Below are 25,000 nucleotides of genomic sequence, written 5' to 3'. Positions count from 1 at the left end.
GATGAGGCAGCCCAGGAAAACAGACAGTGACTCAGTTATTTGTTTCCAAAAGTGTTGAACTGGTGTGCAGTGCCAGGTGGCGTGAATGTAACTATCCTGAGTATTTTGCATGCAATGTGGACAGATATCTGTAGTGAAACCCATTTTAAACATTTTGTGGCCAGTGTAGTGAATTCTGTGAAGTATTTTATATTGTATTAGTTGTAAATTTGTATTTTTGGTCATAAAATATATATTAGTACAGATTTTGGTCCAGAAGTCGGCATCAGGAGTGATAGCCAAGTCAAATTCCCATTTATTATTGGTATGGTTATTATTTCAGAGTGTGATATTATGCTACATATTTTTGAGATTAATTTATTTGAGGAGGTGATATTAATTAACTGTGAGGTTGGGGGAGGTAATTCCAAATGTGTGGCCTTAATGTTGAATTTTGTTTGAAGGGATGATTTAAGTTGTAGATATTCCAGAAAGTGATTTTTCCCGATGCCGTACTTCTGAACCAAATGGGGAAATGAAACCAGGGTATTGTGATTAAAGATGTGTTTCAAATGAGTGATGCCTTTAGTGGACCATGTGTGGAGATTTAAAGGCTTATTACTGCTTAGAATGTCCAGATTATTCCATATAGGGGTGAAATTTTAGGGTGCAAAAGTGACATTAGTGATTTTGTGGAATTTCCACCAGGCTGTCAGAGTTTCTGCTATTGTTACCATTTTGAAGCAAGGATGGCGTTTGATTGATTGGCTGAGAATTGGTAGGTCTGAAATCTGGATGTCCTTACATACTGTCTGTTCTATGTCTAACCATGTGTTGTCTGAGTGAGTGGGGTGGATCCATTTAAGAATGTATTGAAGTTGGTTTGCTAGTGAGTAGTGAGAAAAATTTGGAGCTTCAAGTCCTCCTTGTTTTTTTGTTTGTTGTAAAGTGGCCAGTTTTATTCTTGGTGTTTTATTTTTCCAGTAAAATTTAGTAACGAGTGAGTCAAGAGATTTGAACCAGGAGTGGGTGGGTTGAGATGGAATCATTGTGAATAGGTAATTTATTTTAGGAAGAATTGTTTATTAACTGTTTATTTATAATAACTGTTTATTAACTATGTTTATTAACTATGTTTATTAACTGTTTATTTATCATAACTATGTTTATTAACTGTTTATTTATAACTATGTTTATTGATATCCGAGTGGAGAACATTACAACACGTTTCTCAGGACGAACATAAAAACATTTGAATTTCTTAAAATACTCCAAACCAAATGTATAATATTAATATATAAATCAATAGATACATATAATCAATAAATACATATAATCAATAAAAATAATCAATAAATACATATAATCAATAAATAATAATCAATAAATAATAATAATCAATAAATACATATAATCAATAAATACATATAATCTATAAAAATAATCAATAAATAATAATAATCAATAAATACATAAAGTAAATACACCTCTCACCTGCGTCGACGCTCACTGACCCCAGGAGGAAACTCAGGAGGCGGGGCTTGTTGCTGTGGTGGGCGTGACGTTGAGCCAGACGCAGAGCTCTCTCCATCAGGAGGAGGCAGGGCTTCCTACACACACACATGTTTACACGACATTGTGTGTGTACGTGTGTGTGTGCGTGTGTATGTACATGTGGATGTGTTACATGCGTGTGTACATGTGTATACATGTGTGTGTGTGTACATGTGTGTGTGACATGTGTGTACATGTGTATGTGTGACATATGTACTATATGTGTGTGCGTGTACAAGTGTGTGTGTGACATGTGTGTATGTGTGTGTACATGTGTGCGTGTACAAGTGTGTGTGTGACATGTGTGTGTACATGTGTGTGTGTGTACATGTGTGTGTGACATGTGTGTGTACATGTGTGTGTGTGACATATGTGTATGTGTGTACAAGTGTGTGTGTGACATGTTGTGTGTGTACATGTGTGTGTGTGACATATGTGTATGTGTGTACAAGTGTGTGTGTGACATATGTATGTGTGTGCGTGTACATGTGTGTGTGTGACATGTGTACATGTGTGTGTGTGTGACATATGTATGTGTGTGCGTGTACATGTGTGTGTGTGACATGTGTACATGTGTGTGTGTGTGACATATGTATGTGTGTGCGTGTACATGTGTGTGTGTGACATGTGTACATGTGTGTGCGTGTACATGTGTGTGTGTGACATGTGTGTGTGTACAACTGTGTGTGTGACATGTGTGTGTGACATGTGTGTGTGTGACATGTGTGTGTGTGTGTGTGACATATGTATGTGTGTGCGTGTACAACTGTGTGTGTGACATGTGTGTGTGTGTGACATATGTATGTGTGTGTGTACATGTGTGTGTGTGACATGTGTGTGTGTGTACATGTGTGTGTGTGTACAACTGTGTGTGTGACATGTGTGTGTGTACATGTGTGTGTGTGTGTGTGACATATGTATGTGTGTACATGTGTGTGTGTGTGTGACATATGTATGTGTGTACATGTGTGTGCGTGTACATGTGTGTGTGTGACATGTGTGTGTGACATGTGTGTGTGTGACATGTGTGTGTGTACATGTGTGTGCGTGTACATGTGTGTGTACATGTGTGTGCGTGACATGTGTGTGTGACATGTGTGTGTGTACGACATGTGTGTGTGTGTACATGTGTGTACATGTGTGTGTGTGACATGTGTGTGTACATGTGTGCGTGTACATGTGTGTGACATGTGTGTGTGTACATGTGTGCGTGTGACATGCGTGTGTGACATGTGTGTGTGTGACATGTGTGTGTGTGACATGTGTGTGTACATGTGTGTGTGTGACATGTGTGTGTGACATGTGTGTGTACATGTGTGCGTGTACATGTGTGTGTGACATGTGTGCGTGTACATGTGTGTGTACATGTGTGTGTACATTGTTAGAAGTGGGACAAATAAATGCGAATTTTTCTGGGATTAGCAGCAAGGGGATCCGTGGACCAGGCCGGGAAGTATCGAATGCGGAATGTTAGTAATAAAACAGATCAAAGGTGACCCCAGTTCCATTAGACAACAACAACAGGAAAGCAACCAGGAATCCATCAGGCCGACGGGGAGAGTGGCTGTAAGATCAAATAAAAGCGTCGAGGCCATCGCTAGGACGATAAGCAGAGGGCCAGGTGCGAAGAGAACAGGGGTCCTGAGTGGTCAGCGGAGGCGTTTACAACCGGCTCGACACGAGAGGTAAACATGGCCACTCTTGTGATATTCAAATGAAGACTTGTTTAATTATGTGTTCGGAGCCCGTAGCCCAACCATATGGGCCCAGAGGTGATGTGACTGCGGAGTGAATCAACACAAGCCTGGATTCATGTTTGTTAACCTGCCTGTAGATCAATGTTCTTTGATATGATCATGTAACCTATGTCTCCCATATGTTCGGTATCCTGACCCCCGGTTAGAGTGCGTTTGATGTCACTGGCATCGGGAAGTCTCACCGAGTCTGAAAGGAGCTGTAAAGAGGGGACCCTAAGTGCCTGAGAGATAAGAGGAGACACTCGGAGACAGGTCACCGAGGTGACCCAGCTCATCTCCACCAGCTAAAACAACGGCGCTCCTCTTTGATGTGGGCCAGGGTCTCCCCAGAACCTCTCAGGAAGAGGGGGGGGGATGACCCCCCCATCAGCACCCCGGGGGGGGGGGGGGACGGAGGTCCGGTAAAAGTAGGAAGGGCCAGAGGGTATAAAGGTGACGAACAGAGAGAGTTTTTTTAGAGAGAGTTTTTGAGAGTTTTTTTTAGTTGTTGTGATTTTGCGTCAGGCTTCCGTGAGGGAACTCACTTGTAATTGTACTTTGTTTATTTTGTCTTTCTTTTTTTGAATAAAATACTTGCTGCCTTGCAGTCTTAAAACTTTACCATTCGGTTTGTGGACCTACTTTTTTTGTGAGACCTATTTCTTCACCTGTCGACCCACCCGAGGAGACCGAAGGCGGAGACCCGAGAGCGGACCCCGCAGCCTCCGAGGTGAGTGAGCTACGTCCACACGGCTACCCCCACTGACCTCAGTCCCCCAGGGACCAGTCTGATTCCTCACACCTCTCCACTGACATTTTGTACTGACGAGAGAAATCGCTGCAGCCGGTAGACCTCCGGCTCTCGGCCGAGCCGTGGTTGGTTCTGGGACCCAGAGAGGGACTCTTAACACCCGAGTCCTCGTCGCGGAGTTTGTCCTAAAAATAGAATATTACTAAGTGTCCCGCCAGCCGCTCTACGAGCCTTGTACCCTCGAGCGTGTTGGGGTGGGACCAGATAATTGAATACCCAGCGTTTCTCTCAGCGGAGATCGTTCCGACATCATCTCGGGGTGTCGCGCGCCGAGCCGAGCAGCCACCGCTGTCGAGGTGCACGTCGCTCATCAGGCCCGAACGGTCGCAGAATCATATAGAGGGAGTTACTGATCTCCGCCTCCTTCCCCCTTAACTCGGTCTTCGCCCTCGCTCGAGTTTCCCCCTCGAAGCGCAAGGCGAGGATACCGTGACCGGGGCCGGTCGTCAGAAGAGAGGCCGGGCATCGTGACCCGTGGACCCGCGTCCTCTCCAGTGCGACAGGTTAGCAGCGCGCGGTGACGCGCTGCGCCTGGGCGCCGCCGACGTGCTTTTACGACAGTTTGCTACACGTCTGTCCTTAGAGCTTATCTCCCTCAATAAAGTACCCGGTGTGAGCCGACTCGCACCTCAAACCTTTCCCCCTCCTCTCCATCTCTCCTCTCCCCCCCCCGCTCCTCTCCTCCCCCGTTTCCCCACACAAGAGAATAAGCGGCGTGACTTTTCTTTCCATCTCCCACCCGAAGCGACCGAATCGGTTTACGTACGCGTCTTTCTTAACAACATGTGTGTGTGTACATGTGTGTGTGTACATGTGTGTGTGTGACATGTGTGTGTGGGTACATGTGTGTGTGTGTGACATGCGTGTGTGTGATATGTGTGTGTGGGTACATGTGTGTGTGTGTGTGTGCACATGTGTGTGACATGTGTGTGTGTGTACATGTGTGTGTGACATGCGTGTGTGTACATGTGTGTGACATGTGTGTGTGTACATGCGTGTGTGTGTACATGTGTGTGTGTGACATGTGTGTGTACATGTGTGTGACATGCGTGTGTGTGTACATGTGTGCCATGCGTGTGTGTGTACGTGTGTGACATGTGTATGTACATGTGTGTGTGTGTGTACATGTGTGTGTGTGTACATGTGTGTGTGTGTACATGTGTGTGTACCTGCGAGCACAGAGCTGGAGGCGGAGCTTCTCTCCTGCTGCTCTTCCGTCCCACAGAGCTGATCTGGATCTGGGGAAACTCAACGTGGGGAGAGAGTTCCTGAAGGGCCTGTTGGTATTGTTGTTGTTGTTGTTATTTATACACTGAGGTAGAACTAGTGGTAACCGAGTATTATACACTGAGGTAGAACTAGTTGTACTGAAGTCAGCAGGTGTTGTTATCTAACAGACTAATTGTTGTTGTTGTTGTTGTTGGTGCCTAACAGACCAATTGTTGTTGGTGCCTAACCGACTCACCGTCCTCTCGCGGCCTCCAGCACTCCGGACGGGAGGTCCTGGAGATTCACCGGGCAGCTCATCGCTGCTGTCGCCGACAAAAAGGCACTATTAACGGCCACTCAGCGCCGGAAACAGCGCGCTGAGAACAGCTAACCGTTAGCTCCCCTCGCTTCGTTAGCTTCACACCGGATAACGTGGTGGCCGGTCGTTGACTGAAGTCCAAACCTCAACTGAACTTTATCTCCATCTCCCGGTTCAACTTTCAAAAAGACAAAAGATGGACGCGGATGAATCGTCGCGCGCGCTGTTTCTCGCCTATACTGGCGCGGCAAAGCAGCCAGCCAATAGGAAGCGCTGCCCGACACATTCTGACCAATGACGCGTTGTCTTCTTTGTGTCTTTTTCTGTCGTCGGCGGCAGATCAAACGGACTGGAGCTCCACAGCGCCCCCGGATGGTCAGATGGAGGCATGTTTCTTTTAAAGCGGATCTGCATTATTTTAAATCGAAGTTGTATTGATTTTATTATATGTAAATATATACATTATTATTATGTTTAAAAAACTATTATGATAATAGCACAAGCTCACAGTTAAAAAATACTGTATAAAAGAAACGTCACCAACAAACTTAAGATAACATCATCACAGACATGATTAATTTGGGTATTTTACAAGTATAAAAGTGTGTGCCTCTGTGTGTGTATGAATGTGTGTAGGTGTGTGTGTGTGTGTGCGTGTGAGTGTGTGTGTGAGCATAAGTGTGTGTGAGATTAATTAATCATGTTTTAGCAGCTGGCTCTTATTCTAATTAATTATTCATGACGTGTAACTCGACTCCTCTCGTTCAGCCGCAGGTTCGATCCCCAAGATCCCGTCCTCTGCTGGGACCCAGGGCCGAGACCTGGTCATGTACCTGGACCCATGAAGTCCACAGCAAGCTGAACTCAGCTTGAAGATATCTTCTTATTAGACCTGAAAGAATCCTCAGAGGCTTCAAACAGAGACGATATGTTGACTTGTTATTTTTAGATTATTATCAATATTTTATTATTATATGATCTAACATTAATACATCATAACAGATCGAATATTTATCTATTTTGTATACATGTGGCTGATTTACAAATATCATATTTTGTAACTTTGAATTTGTTTTATATATATATATATATATATGTGTGTGTGTGTGTCTTCTTTAATAAATTAGATGATTGTTGAAGAAGTGTGGGTCATCAAAGAACACTTGTAGGCCCAGATCTCTGTTTGTCTTGTGACACCGTAACGTTATTATAATACTATTATTTATTATATAGGGACAACGCCCACTTCCCCAGAATGAAAAGCGTGTCTGTTTTTCGCTCTTGAGTGACACCTCTCTGTCATAGACGAGCTCTGATCGATGAAACGTCATCGGGCCTTTAAAGTTCAGTATCAAACTGTTCTTCTATATTTCCACGGAGCGAGGTCTCCACTCAGCCAATCGGCGCGCGGCTCCTGTCTGGATCGCCGACAATGTTTTGCTGACGGGCCAATCAGGGAGCTCCTGCCGGACGCCATTTTGTCGGTCGCAGTGTCTGTGCGCGGGGTCTCCCACGGCGCGCTGCATGGGACCTGTTGCTCTGCAGTTCCGCGTCGTGCGATGGACGGGTGAGTGCTGCGGCTCCTTCAGGCCCCTTCAGGCCCCTTCAGGCCCCTTCAGGCCCCTTCAGGCTCCTTTCTGTTTCCTCTCGCGCGCCGGAGCGAGCAGCGTCAACACGGCGTCAGGCGACGTGACCCGGAAGTCCGCTGGTGTTCGTGTTGTTGACTTCTGAACTGTCGATAAAGTTGTGTGTGTTAGCTGTTCGCGCCACAGCATTGCTGTTCTCCAACGGGGGTCTCGTGCACACGCACGACGCGCACGCAGCACCAAGCCGACACACTCAGGTCTGATAATGACTACATTGTGGGTTTAATGCATGACTTCCGGTGTCCGCACGCCCCCTGCGTCGCAACGCTCCCGCCGCGCCGTGAGGGTGTGCGTGTTGTTTAAAGGGCTCCAGGTAAAGACAGCGGGTCCTTTAGTGCAGTAACAAGACCACCATGTCTGTGTTTGGATATGTGCAGTCAATCAGACTGCAGTATAGCTAGTTAACATGATAATGGAGCTTCCCGTGTTCGGCACGTGAGCCGATGTAAAGTGTTTCCGGTTTGTTCTGAACGTACCAGAAGGTTCTGTAGAGGTCCAGCAGACTTCCACCTCCGGAAACCTTTGAATGTTTAAAGAATGGAACTGGACTGAATTGGTTCAGAGGGAGGAACCATGAGACCTGCAGCTTCCTGTTCGCTAGTATCGATATACGTGTTGATCAATAGTGTTGATCAGTATGTATATACATGTTGAAAAGTATTTATATACATGTTGATCAATATTTATATACGTGTTGATCAATAGTGTTGATCAGTATGTATATACATGTTGAAAAGTATTTATATACGTGTTGATCAATATTTATATACGTGTTGATCAAAAGTGTTGATCAGTATTTATATACTGTTGATCAATATTTATATACGTGTTGATCAATAGTGTTGATCAGTATGTATATACATGTTGAAAAGTATTTATATACGTGTTGATCAAAAGTGTTGATCAGTATTTATATACTGTTGATCAATATTTGTATACGTGTTGATCAATAGTGTTGATCAGTATTTATATACGTGTTGATCAATATTTATATACGTGTTGATCAATAGTGTTGATCAGTATTTATATACATGTTGATCAATAGTGTTGATCAGTATTTATATACATGTTGATCAGTATTTATATATGTGTTGATCAATAGTGTTGATCAGTATAAACATGTTGATCAGTATTTATATACGTGTTGATCAATAGTGTTGATCAGTATTTATATACATGTTGATCAGTATTTATATACGTGTTGTTCAATAGTGTTGATCAGTATGTATAAACATGTTGATCAGTATTTATATACGTGTTGATCAATAGTGTTGATCAGTATTTATATATGTGTTGATCAATAGTGTTAATCAGTATTTATATACGTGTTGATCAATAGTGTTGATCAGTATTTATATATGTGTTGATCAATATTTATAAACGTGTTGATCAATATTTATATATGTGTTGATCAATAGTGTTGATCAATAGTGTTGATCAGTATTTATATATGTGTTGATCAGTATTTATACGTGTTGATCAATAGTGTTGATCAGTATTTATATATGTTGATCAATAGTGTTGATCAGTATTTATATACGTGTTGATCAATAGTGTTGATCAGTATTTATATACATGTAGATCAGTATTTATATATGTGTTGATCAATAGTGTTGATCAGTATTTATATACATGTTGATCAGTATTTATATATGTGTTGATCAGTATTTATATGTGTTGATCAATATTTATATACATGTTGATCAATAGTGTTGATCAGTATTTATATGTGTTGATCAATATTTATATACGTGTTGATCAATAGTGTTGATCAGTATTTATATACGTGTTGATCAGTATTCATATACGTGTTGATCAATAGTGTTGATCAGTATTTATATATGTGTTGATCAGTATTTATATACATGTAGATCAATAGTGTTGATCAGTATTTATATACGTGCTGATCAGTCGTATTGATTAGCGGAGTCAGGGATCAAACCACCGACCCTCAGATTGAAGGGCGAGCTGCTGACCTCTGACCCACAGGAGCCCCCGTGTGAGTTAATAGTATTTCCCAGAACTCGGAGGACGGTATCTTGATGCGATTGAGCTGTTAGCAGCTACCGTTAGCAGCTACCGTTAGCAGCTACTGTTAGCCGTTACTGTTAGCAGCTACGCTTGGCAGCAGGTTTGAGCAGCTCCTCCGTGTGGTTGGACCGGCTGCCTCTGCTGCCGGGTTCTAGTATCATTCTATAATTCTATTGTTCAGCTCATGAAGGGATCGTTACCCGCCACAGCGTTACGGTTCTACTGTCAACACTGTAAAAGACCATTCAGAAGAAGAAACAAGAGGTTCACGGAGACTTTTATTTCCCGATAGTCAAAGCATCGCTTCAGTCAGCTGATTGGCCCGCCCTGCCTGTAGGTTTCTCTGCCCCTCACTCCGTCTGCTCAGGGTTCAACCTCATGTTAACCTTTGTTGGCGTGTTGTTTGGAGTTCTTCTCCCTGTTGCTCTAACACGCTGTCTTCTCTTCCCAGCAGTGTCCACCCAGATTTAACAGGTGGTACTAAGGTAGGCTCCTCCTCTTCCTGCTGCTCCTCTTCCTGCTCCTCCTTGTTTGCGGTCCAACGTCTATCCCTGTTCCCTGTTTCTTGCCGTTCCAACACGTATATAATACTACTGCTCTCATCAGACTGAACCAGTCTGATGAGAGCAGCTGATCCCTTTGACCACGTGTGGGCGTGGTCTCCATGTGGGCGTGGCCTCTCTGGAGCTGAGACGGACAGTCGGCTTCATAAACCTTCTTCCACCTTTTAGAGTCCGTAGTGACCTGTTGTGTCCTAGAGTTCAGAGATGTTTCTAAAGAATCTCAAAATGGATTACAATCCTCTCTACGTAGAGGTGGTGGTCTACGTCGTCTCCTCTACGTAGAGGTGGTGGTCTACGTCGTCTCCTCTACGTAGAGGTGGTGGTCTACGTTGTCTCCTCTACGTAGAGGTGGAGGTCTACGTCGTCTCCTCTACGTAGAGGTGGTGGTCTACGTCGTCTCCTCTACGTAGAGGTGGTGGTCTACGTCGTCTCTACGTAGAGGTGGTGGTCTACGTCATCTCCTCTACGTAGAGGTGGAGGTCTACGTCGTCTCCTTTACGTGGTGGTCTACGTCGTCTCCTCTACGTAAAGGTGGTGGTCTATGTCGTCTCCTCTACGTAGAGGTCTACGTCGTCTCCTCTACGTAGAGGTGGTGGTCTACGTCGTCTCCTCTACGTAGAGGTGGAGGTCTACGTCGTCTCCTCTACGTAGAGGTGGTGGTCTACGTTGTTTCCTCTACGTAGAGGTGGTGGTCTACGTCGTCTCCTCTACGTAGAGGTGGTGGTCTACGTCGTCTCCTCTACGTAGAGGTGGTGGTCTACATCGTCTCCTCTACGTAGAGGTCTACGTCGTCTCCTCTACGTAGAGGTGGAGGTCTACGTCGTCTCCTCTACGTGGAGGTCTACGTCGTCTCCTCTACGTAGAGGTGGTGGTCTACGTCGTCTCCTTTACGTGGTGGTCTACGTCGTCTCCTCTACGTAAAGGTGGTGGTCTACGTCGTCTCCTCTACGTAGAGGTCTACGTTGTCTCCTCTACGTAGAGGTGGTGGTCTACGTCGTCTCCTTTACGTGGTGGTCTACGTCGTCTCCTCTACGTAGAGGTGGTGGTCTACGTCGTCTCCTCTACGTAGAGGTGGTGGTCTACGTTGTCTCCTCTACGTAGAGGTGGTGGTCTACGTCGTCTCCTTTACGTGGTGGTCTACGTTGTCTCCTCTACGTAGAGGTGGTGGTCTACGTCTCCTCTACGTAGAGGTGGTGGTCTACGTCGTCTCCTTTACGTGGTGGTCTACGTCGTCTCCTCTACGTAGAGGTGGAGGTCTATGTTGTCTCCTCTACGTGGAGGTCTACGTCGTCTCCTCTACGTAGAGGTGGTGGTCTACGTCGTCTCCTCTACGTAGAGGTGGTGGTCTACGTCGTCTCCTCTACGTAGAGGTGGTGGTCTACGTCGTCTCCTTTACGTAGAGGTGGAGGTCTACGTCGTCTCCTCTACGTAGAGGTGGTGGTCTTCGTCGTCACCTCTACGTGAGGTGGTGGTCTCGTCGTCTCCTCTACGTGAGGTGGTGGACTACGTCGTCTCCTCTACGTAGAGGTGGAGGTCTACGTCGTCTCCTCTACGTAGAGGTGGTGGTCTACGTCGTCTCCTCACGTGAGGTCTCGTCATCACCTCTACGTGGGGTGGTGGTCTCACGTCGTCTCCTCTACGTGGGGTGGTGGTCTATGTCGTCTCCTTACGTGAGGTGGTGGTCTATGTCGTCTCCTACGTGAGGTGGTGGTCTCGTCGTCTCCTCTACGTAGAGGTGGTGGTCTACGTCTCCTCTACGTAGAGGTGGTGGTCTACGTCGTCTCCTCTACGTAGAGGTGGAGGTCTATGTCGTCTCCTCTACGTGGAGGTCTACGTCGTCTCCTCTACGTAGAGGTGGTGGTCTACGTCGTCTCCTCTACGTAGAGGTGGTGGTCTACGTCGTCTCCTTTACGTAGAGGTGGAGGTCTACGTCGTCTCCTCTACGTAGAGGTGGTGGTCTACGTCGTCTCCTCTACGTAGAGGTGGTGGTCTATGTCGTCTCCTCTACGTAGAAGTGGTGGTCTACGTCGTCTCCTCTACGTAGAGGTGGTGGTCTATGTCGTCTCCTCTACGTAGAGGTGGTGGTCTACGTCGTCTCCTTTACGTAGAGGTGGAGGTCTACGTCGTCTCCTCTACGTAGAGGTGGTGGTCTACGTCGTCTCCTCTACGTAGAGGTGGTGGTCTACGTCGTCTCCTCTACGTAGAGGTGGTGGTCTACGTCGTCTCCTTTACGTAGAGGTGGAGGTCTACGTCGTCTCCTCTACGTAGAGGTGGTGGTCTACGTCGTCTCCTCTACGTAGAGGTGGTGGAGGAGACGACGCAGACCTCCAACTCTACGTCGTGAGGTGGAGCATGGGAGGGCGGTGACGTTCACAGGTGCCCCGGTTCCTCAGGCGAGTCCCCTGACACGGACCGGGTCCTGGTCTAGAGGGGCAGTTGAGGGTTTTTATGGATCCGCCTCTCGGGACCATCTGGAGCCAACGTTCTGAGGGAGCTGATCAGCTTGTGGAGGTCAAAGGTCACTGTGACACACTGAGGTGGAGCAGAGACGTTCACAGGGTAGTGATGAAGGCCTGCGGGGAGTCAGCCAGGTATTGGTCGTTGAAGTCGTGAGATGGACTGCCTGTCCTCTGATAGACAGCAGGTCCAGGTCCAGAGGAGACCAGGACTCGGGTTTCTGCTCTTTTATTCATGGGAGGATCTGTAAGAAGATCCGAGATGCTTTTGTTCTGCTCCGGAACAGAACACTGATGATTGGTCTAAATGTCCCAAACCGTTCAGCCATGTCGCAGACGCTATGATCCAAACTTACAATGGACAACCTCGAGGAAGTTCCTCAAGAAAGCGAAACCTTAAAGTTCTCAAGTGCCACTGAAGTGCTCACCTTACGAGATCTGGTGGTCCACTGAGTCAAAGAAAGGTCTAGAAGGACAAGGAAGCCAGTCCCGTGGAGGACCACTTGTCTCGGCTGCTGGTGGACCCAGAGCCCTATCTGGGGGATGAGAGAGAGGTTGTCGGGATCTTATGTTTTAATGTCACACTGCTATCAATTGTGGGTACTTAACCAGTCAAAGTGTGCATGAATGAGAAGGTCTGAATCCTCCTGGGCTTCACAGGACTGTAACGGTTCTCCGGTTGGACCAGGAGTTTCCTTTGATGCGTGTTCATGAAGCTGAAGCTGTGGCGTCCTGCTGTGAACCAGCTGCTCCTCAAGACCACCTCACTCTGCTCCAGATTTGGCTTCAGGCTCGTTCTTCATACCCATAGCTGTTCAATAAGTGTTTATTGAGAAGTTCATATGTCTTTTGGAGGTTATTAATGCTACAGTGAGAAACTGTAGAAGAAGAGCACTTTGTCTGCACCCCCCCCCCCCCCCATCTTTGAGGGTATTATATTGACTGTTGAAAGGACATGTGTCTCTACTGCCCTCTGGTGGTTTGGGTGAGCTCCTAATCCTCTGAATGAAAGGATGGTTTCCTGACCCAGCAGCATGATGTCTCTCAGAGGACAGACTCCTCTTGTTTAGGTCTGCTGACACGTCTTCTGCTGTTTCAGAGAGGACCTGAAGACCCCTTCCCCAGCGTCTCCAACGGCCCGTATATCATGACCACCACAGGTCAGACATCAGGGTCACTCTCTGTAGTTTCTATTCATGTAATGACTGGCGATGAGATCCAGAACCTCTTGATGAGCTGGCGGTGCTTCCTGTCCTCTGCAGCCAATGGAAACGACAGTAAGAAGTTCAAAGGAGACATCAGAGGTCCCGTGGTCCCGTCCAGGGTCATCCACATCCGCAAGCTCCCCAACGACATCAGCGAGGCCGAGGTGATCAGCCTCGGCCTGCCGTTCGGAGACATCACCAACCTGCTGATGCTCAAAGCCAAGAACCAGGTGCAGGACTTGACAGGGTCCCCCTTACAGAGCCGGCCCCCCTTCACAGCAGTCCCCCTCTAGAGAGCCGGCCCCCTTTATGCAGCCCTCTAAATACCCACATGTCCCTTGGTGATCTGTCCGTACTGAACTGTGTCCCCCTTCAGGCCTTCTTGGAGATGAACTCGGAGGAAGCGGCTCAGAACATGGTGGGTTACTACTCCACGGTGATGCCCATAATCAGGAACCACCTGGTCTACGTCCAGTTCTCCAACCACAAGGAGCTCAAGACGGACAACTCCCCCAACCAGGAGGTACACGCTATACTGTTGGCTTCTGTTACCAGCTGTTAGCATCTCTAAGCATCTATTGGCTTCTGTTGGCATCTATTGGCTTCTGTTGGCATCTCTAAGCATCTGTTGGCTTCTGTTAGCATCTCTAAGCATCTGTTGGCTTCTGTTAGCATCTCTAAGCATCTGTTGGCTTCTGTTAGCATCTCTAAGCATATATTGGCTTCTGTTGGCATCTCTAAGCATCTGTTGGCTTCTGTTAGCATCTCTAAGCATCTGTTGGCTTCTGTTAGCATCTCTAAGCATCTGTTGGCTTCTGTTAGCATCTCTAAGCATCTATTGGCTTCTGTTGGCATCTCTAAGCATCTGTTGGCATCTCTAAGCATCTATTGGCTTCTGTTGGCATCTCTAAGCATCTGTTGGCTTCTGTTAGCATCTCTAAGCATATATTGGCTTCTGTTGGCATCTCTAAGCATCTGTTGGCATCTCTAAGCATCTGTTGGCTTCTGTTAGCATCTATTGGCTTCTGTTGGCATCTCTAAGCATCTATTGGCTTCTATTGGCATCTCTAAGCATTTATTGGCTTCTGTTAGCATCTATTGGCTTCTGTTGGCATCTCTAAGCATCTGTTGGCTTCTGTTGGCATCTCTAAGCATATATTGGCTTCTGTTGGCATCTCTAAGCATCTGTTGGCTTCTGTTAGCATCTATTGGCTTCTGTTGGCATCTCTAAGCATCTATTGGCTTCTGTTGGCATCTATTGGCTTCTGTTGGCATCTCTAAGCATCTGTTGGCATCTCTAAGCATCTATTGGCTTCTGTTGGCATCTCTAAGCATCTCTAGGCATCTGTTGGCATCTCTAAGCATCTATTGGCTTCTGTTGGCATCTCTAAGCATCTATTGGCTTCTGTTGGCATCTCTAAGCATCTGTTGGCATCTCTAAGCATCTATTGGCTTCTGTTGGCATCTCTAAGCATCTGTTGGCATCTCTAAGCTTCTGTTGGCATCTCTAAGCATCTATTGGCTTCTGTTGGCATCTCTAAGCATCTGTTGGCATCTCTAAGCTTCTGTTGGCATCTCTAAGCATCTATTGGCTTCTGTTGGCATCTCTAAGCATCTGTTGGCTTCTGTTAGCATCTCTAAGCATCTATTGGCTTCTGTTAGCATCTCTAAGCATCTATTGGCATCTCTAAGCATCTATTTGCTTCTGTTAGCATCTATTGCCGTCTGTTAGCACTTGTCGGCACCTGTTAGCATGTGGTGTTCCTGTTAGCACCTGTTAGCATTTGTTTCCCTGCCTCAGAGGGCCCAGGCAGCTCTTCGCGCCCTCACCTCGTCTCACGGCGACCCGGCGATGGCTCCCAGCACCGTGCTCCGGGTCGTGGTGGAGAATCTGGTCTACCCCGTCACCCTGGACGCACTCTGCCAGGTAACCGCGACACGAGGAGCGCGACCCTTCACGGCCTCCTCCTCTGAGCACGCTCTGGTCCTCAGATCTTCTCAAAGTTCGGCACGGTGCTGCGGATCATCGTGTTCACCAAGAACAGCCAGTTCCAGGCGCTGCTGCAGTACGCCGACGGAGCGGCCGCGCAGTCGGCCAAGCTGGTGAGCGCCGCCCCGCCTCTCTTCTGTGATTGGTTCACGGCCGTCTGAGCCGAGCGTCTGCTGTCTTTCAGTCTCTGGACGGCCAGAACATCTACAACGGCTGCTGCACGCTGAGGGTCAGCTTCTCCAAGCTCACCAGCCTCAACGTCAAGTACAACAACGAGAAGAGCCGCGACTTCACCAGGCCGGACCTGCCCAGCGGAGACAGCCAGCCCAGCATGGAGCACCCGGCCATGGCCACCGCCTTCAGTGAGACACACACACACACACAGAGACACACGCACACAAAGACATACACACACACACAGAGACACACACACACACACACAGAGACACACGCACACAAAGACACACACACACACACACACAGAGACACACACACACACACAGAGACACACGCACACAAAGACATACACACACACACAGAGACACACACACACACACACAGAGACACACGCACACAAAGACACACACACACACACACAGAGACACACACACACACACAGAGACACACGCACACACACACACACACACACACACACAGAGACACACGCACACACACACACACAGAGACACACGCACACAAAGACACACACACACACACAGAGACACACACACACACACAGAGACACACGCACACAAAGACACACACACACACACAGAGACACACACACACACACAGAGACACACACACAGAGACACACACACACACAGACACACACACACACACACAGAGACACACACACACACACACACACACAGAGACACACACACACACACAGACACACACACACACACAGAGACACACACACACACACAGAGACACACACACACACAGAGACACACACACACAGAGACATACACACACACAGAGACACACACACACACACACACACAGAGACACACACACATACACACACACACAGAGACACACACACAGAGACACACACACAGAGACACACACACACACACAGAGACACACACACACAGACACACACACACACAGACACACACACACACACAGAGACACACACACACACACACACACAGAGACACACGCACACAAAGACATACACACACACACAGAGACACACACACACACACACACACAGAGACACACGCACACACACCCTTGTCCAGGTGGTTCAGGTGCTTCCTGTCTGCAGCTCCAGGGATCATCTCCGCTGGTCCGTACGCTGGAGCCACGCACAGCTTCTCCCCAGCCTTCACCCTGCAGCCTGCCAGTATGTTATTATTATATTATTATAATATTATTATCACCCTGCAGCCTGCGAGTATATTATAATATTATTATCACCCTGCTGCCTGCAAGTATATTATTATTATATTATTATCACCCTGTAGCCTGCCAGTATGTTATTATTATATTATTATTATATTATTATCACCCTGCAGCCTGCGAGTATATTATTATATTATTATCACCCTGCTGCCTGCAAGTATATTATTATTATATTATTATCACCCTGTAGCCTGCCAGTATGTTATTATTATATTATTATTATATTATTATCACCCTGCAGCCTGCGAGTATATTATTATATTATTATCACCCTGCTGCCTGCAAGTATATTATTATTATATTATTATCACCTTGCAGCCTGGTAGTATGTTATTATTATATTATTATCACCTTGCAGCCTGGTAGTATGTTATTATATTATTATCACCTTGCAGCCTGGTAGTATATTATTATATTATTATTATATTATTATCACCTTGCAGCCTGGTAGTATGTTATTATATTATATTATTATCACCTTGCAGCCTGGTAGTATGTTATTATATTATTATGTTATATTATTATCACCTTCAGCCTGGTAGTATGTTATTATATTATTATATTATTATGTTATATTATTATCACCTTCAGCCTGGTAGTATTTTATTATATTATTATCACCTTCAGCCTGGTAGTATGTTATTATATTATATTTAGGGCTGTGAAACGATTAACATTTTTAATCAGGTTAATCACAGGTTTCTGTGGATTAATCATGATTAATCCCATATATACATTCAGGGTTTTTCCTGGGTCAAAATGGGTCTTCGGTGCTCCCAAAAATTTTACTTTTGCGCTGTGCGCGCACCGTCTGTTCGTTGAGTGAGTGATCAGCAGCTGGCCACTCGGTCCATTCGCGCACCTCACAGTTGCGTATTGATCAGACAAGAAGACACACATATCAACCCAAATGACTTTCTTTCGTCCCGATGTGCGCGCACACGCCGGCATCCGAGCTCTGCGGCGCGCGAGCCGGAGATCGGAGTCGTGTTAACGCGACACTAGAGACAGAATGACGCGCTGCTGGAGAGACGACCAACAACAGACGGACTGGAAGCTCATTCTGCGCATGCGTTAAATGCGTTTAAAAAAAACAAAACTAGTTAAACCTGTAATTTAATTAACTGAGTTAACGCGTTATTTTTCACAGCACTAATTATATTATTATATTATTATCACCTTGCAGCCTGGTAGTATGTTATTATATTATTTTATTATCACCTTGCAGCCTGGTAGTATGTTATTATATTATTATATTATGATTATATTATTATCACCTTGCAGCCTGGTAGTATGTTATTATATTATTATATTTAGGGCTGCAACAACGAATCGATACAAATCGATTATTAAAATAGTTGGCAACGAATTTCATTATCGATTCGTTGTGTCGCGCGATTATTACGGCGCTCAATAAGTCACGGAGTATAAACAAAGTAGATTTGAGCGCAGAGAGGCGCAGGAGAAACAAGAGGGAGGGAGAGACGGAACGCTGCGTTGTGAGAGCCAATCAGCGCTGAGCTGCTCCTCTGTTGATGAATCTAATTGGCTGCTGCTGCTCACGTGGCGCTGGATGCGGAAGTCCTTCACGTCGTCGGAGACATTCACGGAGCTGAGTGCGCCTCCGGGTGACGTCATGACCCCAGACACCAGGGCGCTACATGTCACCACGTGTGTGGCATTTCCACAAGAGTAGAACGTAGAAAACGTGGTTATTTATTCCGTGGCGGATAACGGAAAATATTTTTCCACGGAGAAAGGCAACAGAGATAAGCCCCGCCCCCACTCGCTGTGAGCGCTGCGCGTGCAGACAGCATTTAACGGAGCGGAGCAGCGCGTGAGCTCTGATCATGGACGGATTAAGAAACCACGGGCCCCTGGGCCTGGACGTGTCAAGGCCCCCCCCCCACCCGCAACAAAAACAACACACAAAAAAGTCGGAAAAAAAAGTCAGAAAAAAAAATGTAAATATTTTTTTTTTTTACATCGCTAACAAAACAGTCCGTATGGAACAACGATACCGGAGCTGAGCAGACAACATAACGCGAATTATATGACCATGACATGAATGACTTAAGCCTAGCATATACCGGCTATGGCGCATCGTGTCATATCATCATATCAATACAAAGTTAATAACAGCTACTTCACGCAGAGGCTCTGGATTAGGGGCCCCCTGAGCTCATGGGCCCCTGGTGCCGGTAGGCTCGTTCGGTAATCCATCCCTCAGGAGGACTATTGGGGCCCTGTTACTGACATGAATGACTTAAGCCCAGCATATATCGGCTACGGCGCATCGTGTCATATCATCATATTCATATCAATACAATGTTAATCACAGCGACGTCACGCGCGGAGGCTCAGGCCCAGGGGCCCCCTGAGCTCATGGGCCCCTGGGCCTGGGCCCGGTAGGCCCGTTGGTTAATCCATCCCTGGCTCTGATCGCTCTTTTAATGAAGTATCGATACTAAAAATATGCTAAATCACATCGTTTTTAACGTACGGTACTTTGTTAGCATCGCTACACCGTGCAGCGTGACAGCAGCAGATGTAGCGGACTAACATTCAAGCTAACCTAACTTCCCAAACGCTGTGGACATCTGAACGCTGATTGGCGAGGCGCGACACGTCCCATCAAAGATGTTTTATTGTGAAGAAGAGCACCACTTCACATTTTTTCCGCGTCTCACTGCAATCTCAACGGCAGCGGGCCAGGTGAACACAAGAATACATCGGAACGCGTCTCTGGTATTGTTCAGGGGGCGGGGCCACATGGGGACCACTGCTCAGGAGAGAGCTGTCAGTCTGTTTGTGACGGTTCATCACCATGGTGACCAGTGAACAGGTTCATCACATGGTGACCAGTGAACAGGTTCATCACCATGGTGACCAGTGGACAGGTTCATCACCATGGTGACCAGTGAACAGGTTCATCACCATGGTGACCAGTGAACAGGTTCATCACCATGGTGACCAGTGGACAGGTTCATCACCATGGTGACCAGTGAACAGGTTCATCACCATGGTGACCAGTGAACAGGGTTCATCACCATGGTGACCAATGAACAGGTTCATCACCATGGTGACCAGTGGACAGGTTCATCACCATGGTGACCAGTGAACAGGTTCATCACCATGGTGACCAGTGAACAGGGTTCATCACCATGGTGACCAGTGAACAGGTTCATCACCATGGTGACCAGTGGATCTCCAGGACCTTTCCATGACTTTAAACCAAATTTCCATGATTAAACATTTTGTGAAAACTCTGTCTATACGTGACAAAGTGAGAAGATGTAGTGTTTAAAATAACAATGAGAATTCCAAAGCATACCATATATGTACCGTGTAAATTAACATTTGAATAAAACAAATTTGCATTACTTTTCCAAATATTTTGGGATTTTATTTTTTTCAATTACTTTTCTAGGCCTGCAAATAGCCATTTAATAATTTCATGACTTTTCCAGGTTTTCCATGACCGTACGGACCCTGTTTTGAATAAAGGGTTGAAAATTAAAGTTTTTTTGTTTTTTTATCCGATTAATCGATTAATCGATAAAATAATCAACCGATTAATCGATTATCAAAATAATCGTTAGTTGCTAATTATATTATTATTATATTATATTATTATCACCTTGCAGCCTGGTAGTATGTTATTATATTATTATTATATTATTATCACCTTGCAGCCTGGTAGTATGTTATTATATAATTATTATATAATTATATTATTATCACCTTGCAGCCTGGTAGTATGTTATTATATAATTATTATATTATTATCACCTTGCAGCCTGGTAGTATGTTATTATATTATTATCACCTTGCAGCCTGGTAGTATGTTATTGTATTATTATAATATTATTATCACCTTGCAGCCTGGTAGTATGTTATTGTATTATTATAATATTATTATCACCTTGCAGCCTGGTAGTATGTTATTATTATTATATTATTATCACCTTGCAGCCTGGTAGTATGTTATTATATTATTATAATATTATTATCACCTTGCAGCCTGGTAGTATGTTATTATATTATTACCCCCCCCCCCCCCCAGTGTCCTCCCACTACCCCGGCCTGGTGCCCACCCTGCCCGGGGCCCTGGCCTCGCTGGGCCTCCCGGGGGCCCCCAGGCTGGGCTTCCACCACATGGCGGCTGGAGTCTCCGTCCTGCTGGTCAGCAACCTGAACCCTGAGGTCAGTGTGTAGCTCCTCCCCCTTCTCCTGGTGCATTGTGGGACGACACTTTATCATTCTATTTATTATTTACAGTCAGTCATCTCAGCATGTGAGTTAAAACTAGAAAATATAGATAAATAAAAGAAACAAAAATAAATAGACATAAAGCTAAAAGCTCTCTCACACACACACACCTCTTTAAAGGTAATTAACCTTCTGATTGATCTCACCCGTTTCTCTTTTTTCCCCCCTGTTCAATTTGTTGCCATGGAAATGGCTGGACCCCCCCTCCCCCCTCCACAGAGGGTCTCGCCCCACTGCCTCTTTGTCCTCTTCGGTATGTTGTCTACGCTCTTATTTTGAAATCTAAGTCACTTTGTTCTTTCAGTTCATAGCTCCTCGGCTCACTTCCTGTTAGTCTTCCTGACCTCCTGCTTGTGCTTCAGGTGTTTATGGTGACGTGATGCGAGTCAAGATTCTGTTCAACAAGAAGGAGAACGCTCTGGTCCAGATGTCCGACTGCACGCAGGCTCAGCTAGGTACCGAGTCCTGAACCGCCACCTCTAGCGTGGTTCAGGTCCCGAGTCCTGAACTGCCACCTCTAGCGTGGTTCATAACCGACCCTCTACCTGTGCAGCCATGAGCCACCTGAGCGGCCAGCAGCTTCACGGGAAGTCTCTGCGCGTCACGCCGTCCAAGCACAGCAGCGTGCAGCTGCCCCGCGAGGGCCACGAGGACCAGGGCCTGACCAAGGACTACAGCAGCTCCCCCCTGCACCGCTTCAAGAAGCCCGGCTCCAAGAACTACTCCAACATCTTCCCCCCCTCCGCCACCTTGCACCTGTCCAACATCCCGTGAGTCCTCCACGGCAGCACCTGGCCCGGTCTACCTGCAGCCTCGGTAACGCTCTGGTTTGTGTCTGCAGGCCGTCGGTGGTGGAGGACGACCTCAAGATGCTGTTCTCCACCTCGGGAGCCATGGTCAAGGCCTTCAAGTTCTTCCAGTGAGTCCTCCCTCACCTGTAGCCCTCACCTGTAGTCCTCACCTGTAGTCCTCACCTGTAGCCCTCACCTGTAGCCCTCACCTGTAGTCCTCACCTGTAGTCCTCACCTGTAGTCCTCACCTGTAGCCCTCACCTGTAGCCCTCACCTGTAGCCCTCACCTGTAGCCCTCACCTGTAGCCCTCACCTGTAGCCCTCACCTGTAGTCCTCACCTGTAGTCCTCACCTGTAGCCCTCACCTGTAGTCCTCACCTGTAGTCCTCACCTGTAGTCCTCACCTGTAGTCCTCACCTGTAGTCCTCACCTGTAGTCCTCACCTGTAGTCCTCACCTGTAGCCCTCACCTGTAGTCCTCACCTGTAGCCCTCACCTGTAGTCCTCACCTGTAGTCCTCACCTGTAGTCCTCACCTGTAGTCCTCACCTGTAGTCCTCACCTGTAGTCCTCACCTGTAGCCCTCACCTGTAGTCCTCACCTGTAGTCCTCACCTGTAGCCCTCACCTGTAGTCCTCACCTGTAGTCCTCACCTGTAGTCCTCACCTGTAGTCCTCACCTGTAGTCCTCACCTGTAGTCCTCACCTGTAGTCCTCACCTGTAGTCCTCACCTGTAGTCCTCACCTGTAGTCCTCACCTGTAGTCCTCACCTGTAGCCCTCACCTGTAGTCCTCACCTGTAGTCCTCACCTGTAGCCCTCACCTGTAGTCCTCACCTGTAGTCCTCACCTGTAGCCCTCACCTGTAGCCCTCACCTGTAGCCCTCACCTGTAGTCCTCACCTGTAGCCCTCACCTGTAGCCCTCACCTGTAGCCCTCACCTGTAGCCCTCACCTGTAGCCCTCACCTGTAGCCCTCACCTGTAGCCCTCACCTGTAGCCCTCACCTGTAGCCCTCACCTGTAGCCCTCACCTGTAGCCCTCACCTGTAGCCCTCACCTGTAGCCCTCACCTGTAGCCCTCACCTGTAGTCCTCACCTGTAGCCCTCACCTGTAGCCCTCACCTGTAGTCCTCACCTGTAGTCCTCACCTGTAGTCCTCACCTGTAGCCCTCACCTGTAGTCCTCACCTGTAGTCCTCACCTGTAGTCCTCACCTGTAGTCCTCACCTGTAGTCCTCACCTGTAGTCCTCACCTGTAGTCCTCACCTGTAATCCTCACCTGTAGTCCTCACCTGTAGTCCTCACCTGTAGCCCTCACCTGTAGTCCTCACCTGTAGCCCTCACCTGTAGCCTTCACCTGTAGTCCTCACCTGTAGTCCTCACCTGTAGCCCTCACCTGTAGTCCTCACCTGTAGTCCTCACCTGTAGTCCTCACCTGTAGCCCTCACATGTAGTCCTCACCTGTAGCCCTCACATGTAGCCCTCACCTGTAGTCCTCACCTGTAGCCCTCACCTGTAGCCCTCACCTGTAGCCCTCACCTGTAGTCCTCACCTGTAGCCCTCACCTGTAGTCCTCACCTGTAGTCCTCACCTGTAATCCTCACCTGTAGTCCTCACCTGTAGCCCTCACCTGTAGCCCTCACCTGTAGTCCTCACCTGTAGCCCTCACCTGTAGCCTTCACCTGTAGTCCTCACCTGTAGTCCTCACCTGTAGCCCTCACCTGTAGTCCTCACCTGTAGTCCTCACCTGTAGTCCTCACCTGTAGTCCTCACCTGTAGCCCTCACCTGTAGCCCTCACCTGTAGCCCTCACCTGTAGTCCTCACCTGTAGCCCTCACCTGTAGCCCTCACCTGTAGCCCTCACCTGTAGCCCTCACCTGTAGTCCTCACCTGTAGCCCTCACCTGTAGCCCTCACCTGTAGTCCTCACCTCCTGTTCCCCTGCAGAAAGGACCACAAGATGGCTCTGCTCCAGGTGGGCTCGGTGGAGGAGGCCATCGAGTCCCTCATCGAGTTCCACAACCACGACCTGGGGGAGAACCACCACCTGCGCGTCTCCTTCTCCAAGTCCTCCATCTGACCGGTGGATCCACTCCCACATTCCTCCGGTCCGCCGTGACGTTAACTTATTGTAGAGCTCACCTGAGTCCTTCGGGACCGGGTCCTTCAGAGCGCTCGGAGTCCGGATCGGAACCGCGTGTCTTGTTTTAAGTCGTTTCCTTTTATCCACTTCTGCCTTTTCCTATGGTCCCGAAGGACCGGAGTCCTCTCGGCTCGCCCCCAGGCTCCGGACCGCGTGGTGCCTTAGTCCTGCTGCGCAGCGTTGGAGGTCTCCCACGGTGCCTTAGTCCTGCTGCGCAGCGTTGGAGGTCTCCCACGATGCCTTAGTCCTGCTGCGCAGCGTTGGAGGTCTCCCACGGTGCCTTAGTCCTGCTGCGCAGCGTTGGAGGTCTCCCACGATGCCTTAGTCCTGCTGCGCAGCGTTGGAGGTCTCCCACGGTGCCTTAGTCCTGCTGCGCAGCGTTGGAGGTCTCCCACGGTGCCTTAGTCCTGCTGCGCAGCGTTGGAGGTCTCCCACGATGCCTTAGTCCTGCTGCGCAGGGTTGGAGGTCTCACGATGCCTTAGTCCTGCTGCGCAGCGTTGGAGGTCTCCCACGGTGCCTTAGTCCTGCTGCGCAGCGTTGGAGGTCTCCCACGATGCCTTAGTCCTGCTGCGCAGCGTTGGAGGTCTCTCACGATGCCTTAGTCCTGCTGCGCAGCGTTGGAGGTCTCCCACGGTGCCTTAGTCCTGCTGCGCAGCGTTGGAGGTCTCCCACGATGCCTTAGTCCTGCTGCGCAGCGTTGGAGGTCTCCCACGGTGCCTTAGTCCTGCTGCTGTTCCTCTGCGTCTGTTGGTGGCGGAGCTCATGTGAAACCTTCTGACGCTCCGGGATCTCTGATCTATGTTCTATGTTCTCTGATCTGTTCTCTGTTCTTTGTTCTCTGTTCTTTGATCTCTGTATCTCTGTTCTTTGATCTCTGTTTTTT

The 25,000-nt window shown here is 47.7% G+C and overlaps 3 protein-coding genes across 11 annotated transcripts in view; 2 read left to right on the top strand and 1 right to left on the bottom strand.

The window, feature by feature from the left end:
* The window catches only part of stil (STIL centriolar assembly protein), a 17,829-nt gene extending 11,879 nt beyond the window's left edge, over window positions 1–5,950 (bottom strand). For both annotated transcript variants that reach the window (XM_056414024.1, XM_056414025.1), the window contains exons 1-3: window positions 5,546–5,950; window positions 5,250–5,357; window positions 1,474–1,589 (exon numbers count right to left, since the gene is read on the bottom strand). In XM_056414024.1, the coding sequence (XP_056269999.1) occupies window positions 1,474–1,589; window positions 5,250–5,357; window positions 5,546–5,607 (286 nt within the window). In that variant the 5' untranslated portion in view covers window positions 5,608–5,950. The remainder of the gene's footprint in view (window positions 1–1,473; window positions 1,590–5,249; window positions 5,358–5,545) is intronic.
* Window positions 5,951–7,085: 1,135 nt separating this feature from the next.
* Window positions 7,086–24,581, top strand: ptbp1b (polypyrimidine tract binding protein 1b). 8 transcript variants are annotated; one of them, XM_056414030.1, is made up of 16 exons: window positions 7,086–7,175; window positions 9,737–9,770; window positions 12,965–13,094; window positions 13,404–13,464; window positions 13,567–13,739; window positions 13,886–14,032; window positions 15,311–15,436; window positions 15,502–15,612; window positions 15,684–15,861; window positions 16,779–16,856; window positions 20,982–21,121; window positions 21,407–21,440; window positions 21,550–21,642; window positions 21,741–21,957; window positions 22,029–22,106; window positions 23,897–24,581. In XM_056414030.1, exons 3-16 carry the CDS (start codon window positions 13,005–13,007, stop codon window positions 24,051–24,053), a joined length of 1,683 nt encoding a protein of 560 aa, XP_056270005.1. In that variant the 5' UTR covers window positions 7,086–7,175; window positions 9,737–9,770; window positions 12,965–13,004; the 3' UTR covers window positions 24,054–24,581. The 8 variants fall into 8 exon arrangements, with proteins under 8 accessions (XP_056270005.1, XP_056270006.1, XP_056270001.1 ...); XM_056414031.1 differs by having other exon boundaries at window positions 7,088–7,175; window positions 9,740–9,770; XM_056414032.1 differs by lacking the exon at window positions 7,086–7,175 and adding an exon at window positions 7,182–7,451 and having other exon boundaries at window positions 9,740–9,770.
* Window positions 24,582–24,589: 8 nt separating this feature from the next.
* The window catches only part of LOC130193527 (T-cell acute lymphocytic leukemia protein 1 homolog), a 2,770-nt gene continuing 2,359 nt past the window's right edge, over window positions 24,590–25,000 (top strand). Inside the window, exon 1 of the mRNA XM_056414035.1 lies at window positions 24,590–25,000. This exon is cut by the window's right edge and continues 1,293 nt beyond it. The gene's annotated coding sequence lies outside the window, so the exon portion shown is untranslated.

This window comes from Pseudoliparis swirei, chromosome 5, assembly GCF_029220125.1.
Source record: "Pseudoliparis swirei isolate HS2019 ecotype Mariana Trench chromosome 5, NWPU_hadal_v1, whole genome shotgun sequence".
Classification (NCBI taxonomy): domain Eukaryota; kingdom Metazoa; phylum Chordata; class Actinopteri; order Perciformes; family Liparidae; genus Pseudoliparis; species Pseudoliparis swirei.
Note: the sequence above shows the minus strand (reverse complement) of the source record. Positions and strands in the feature narration are given on the sequence as shown.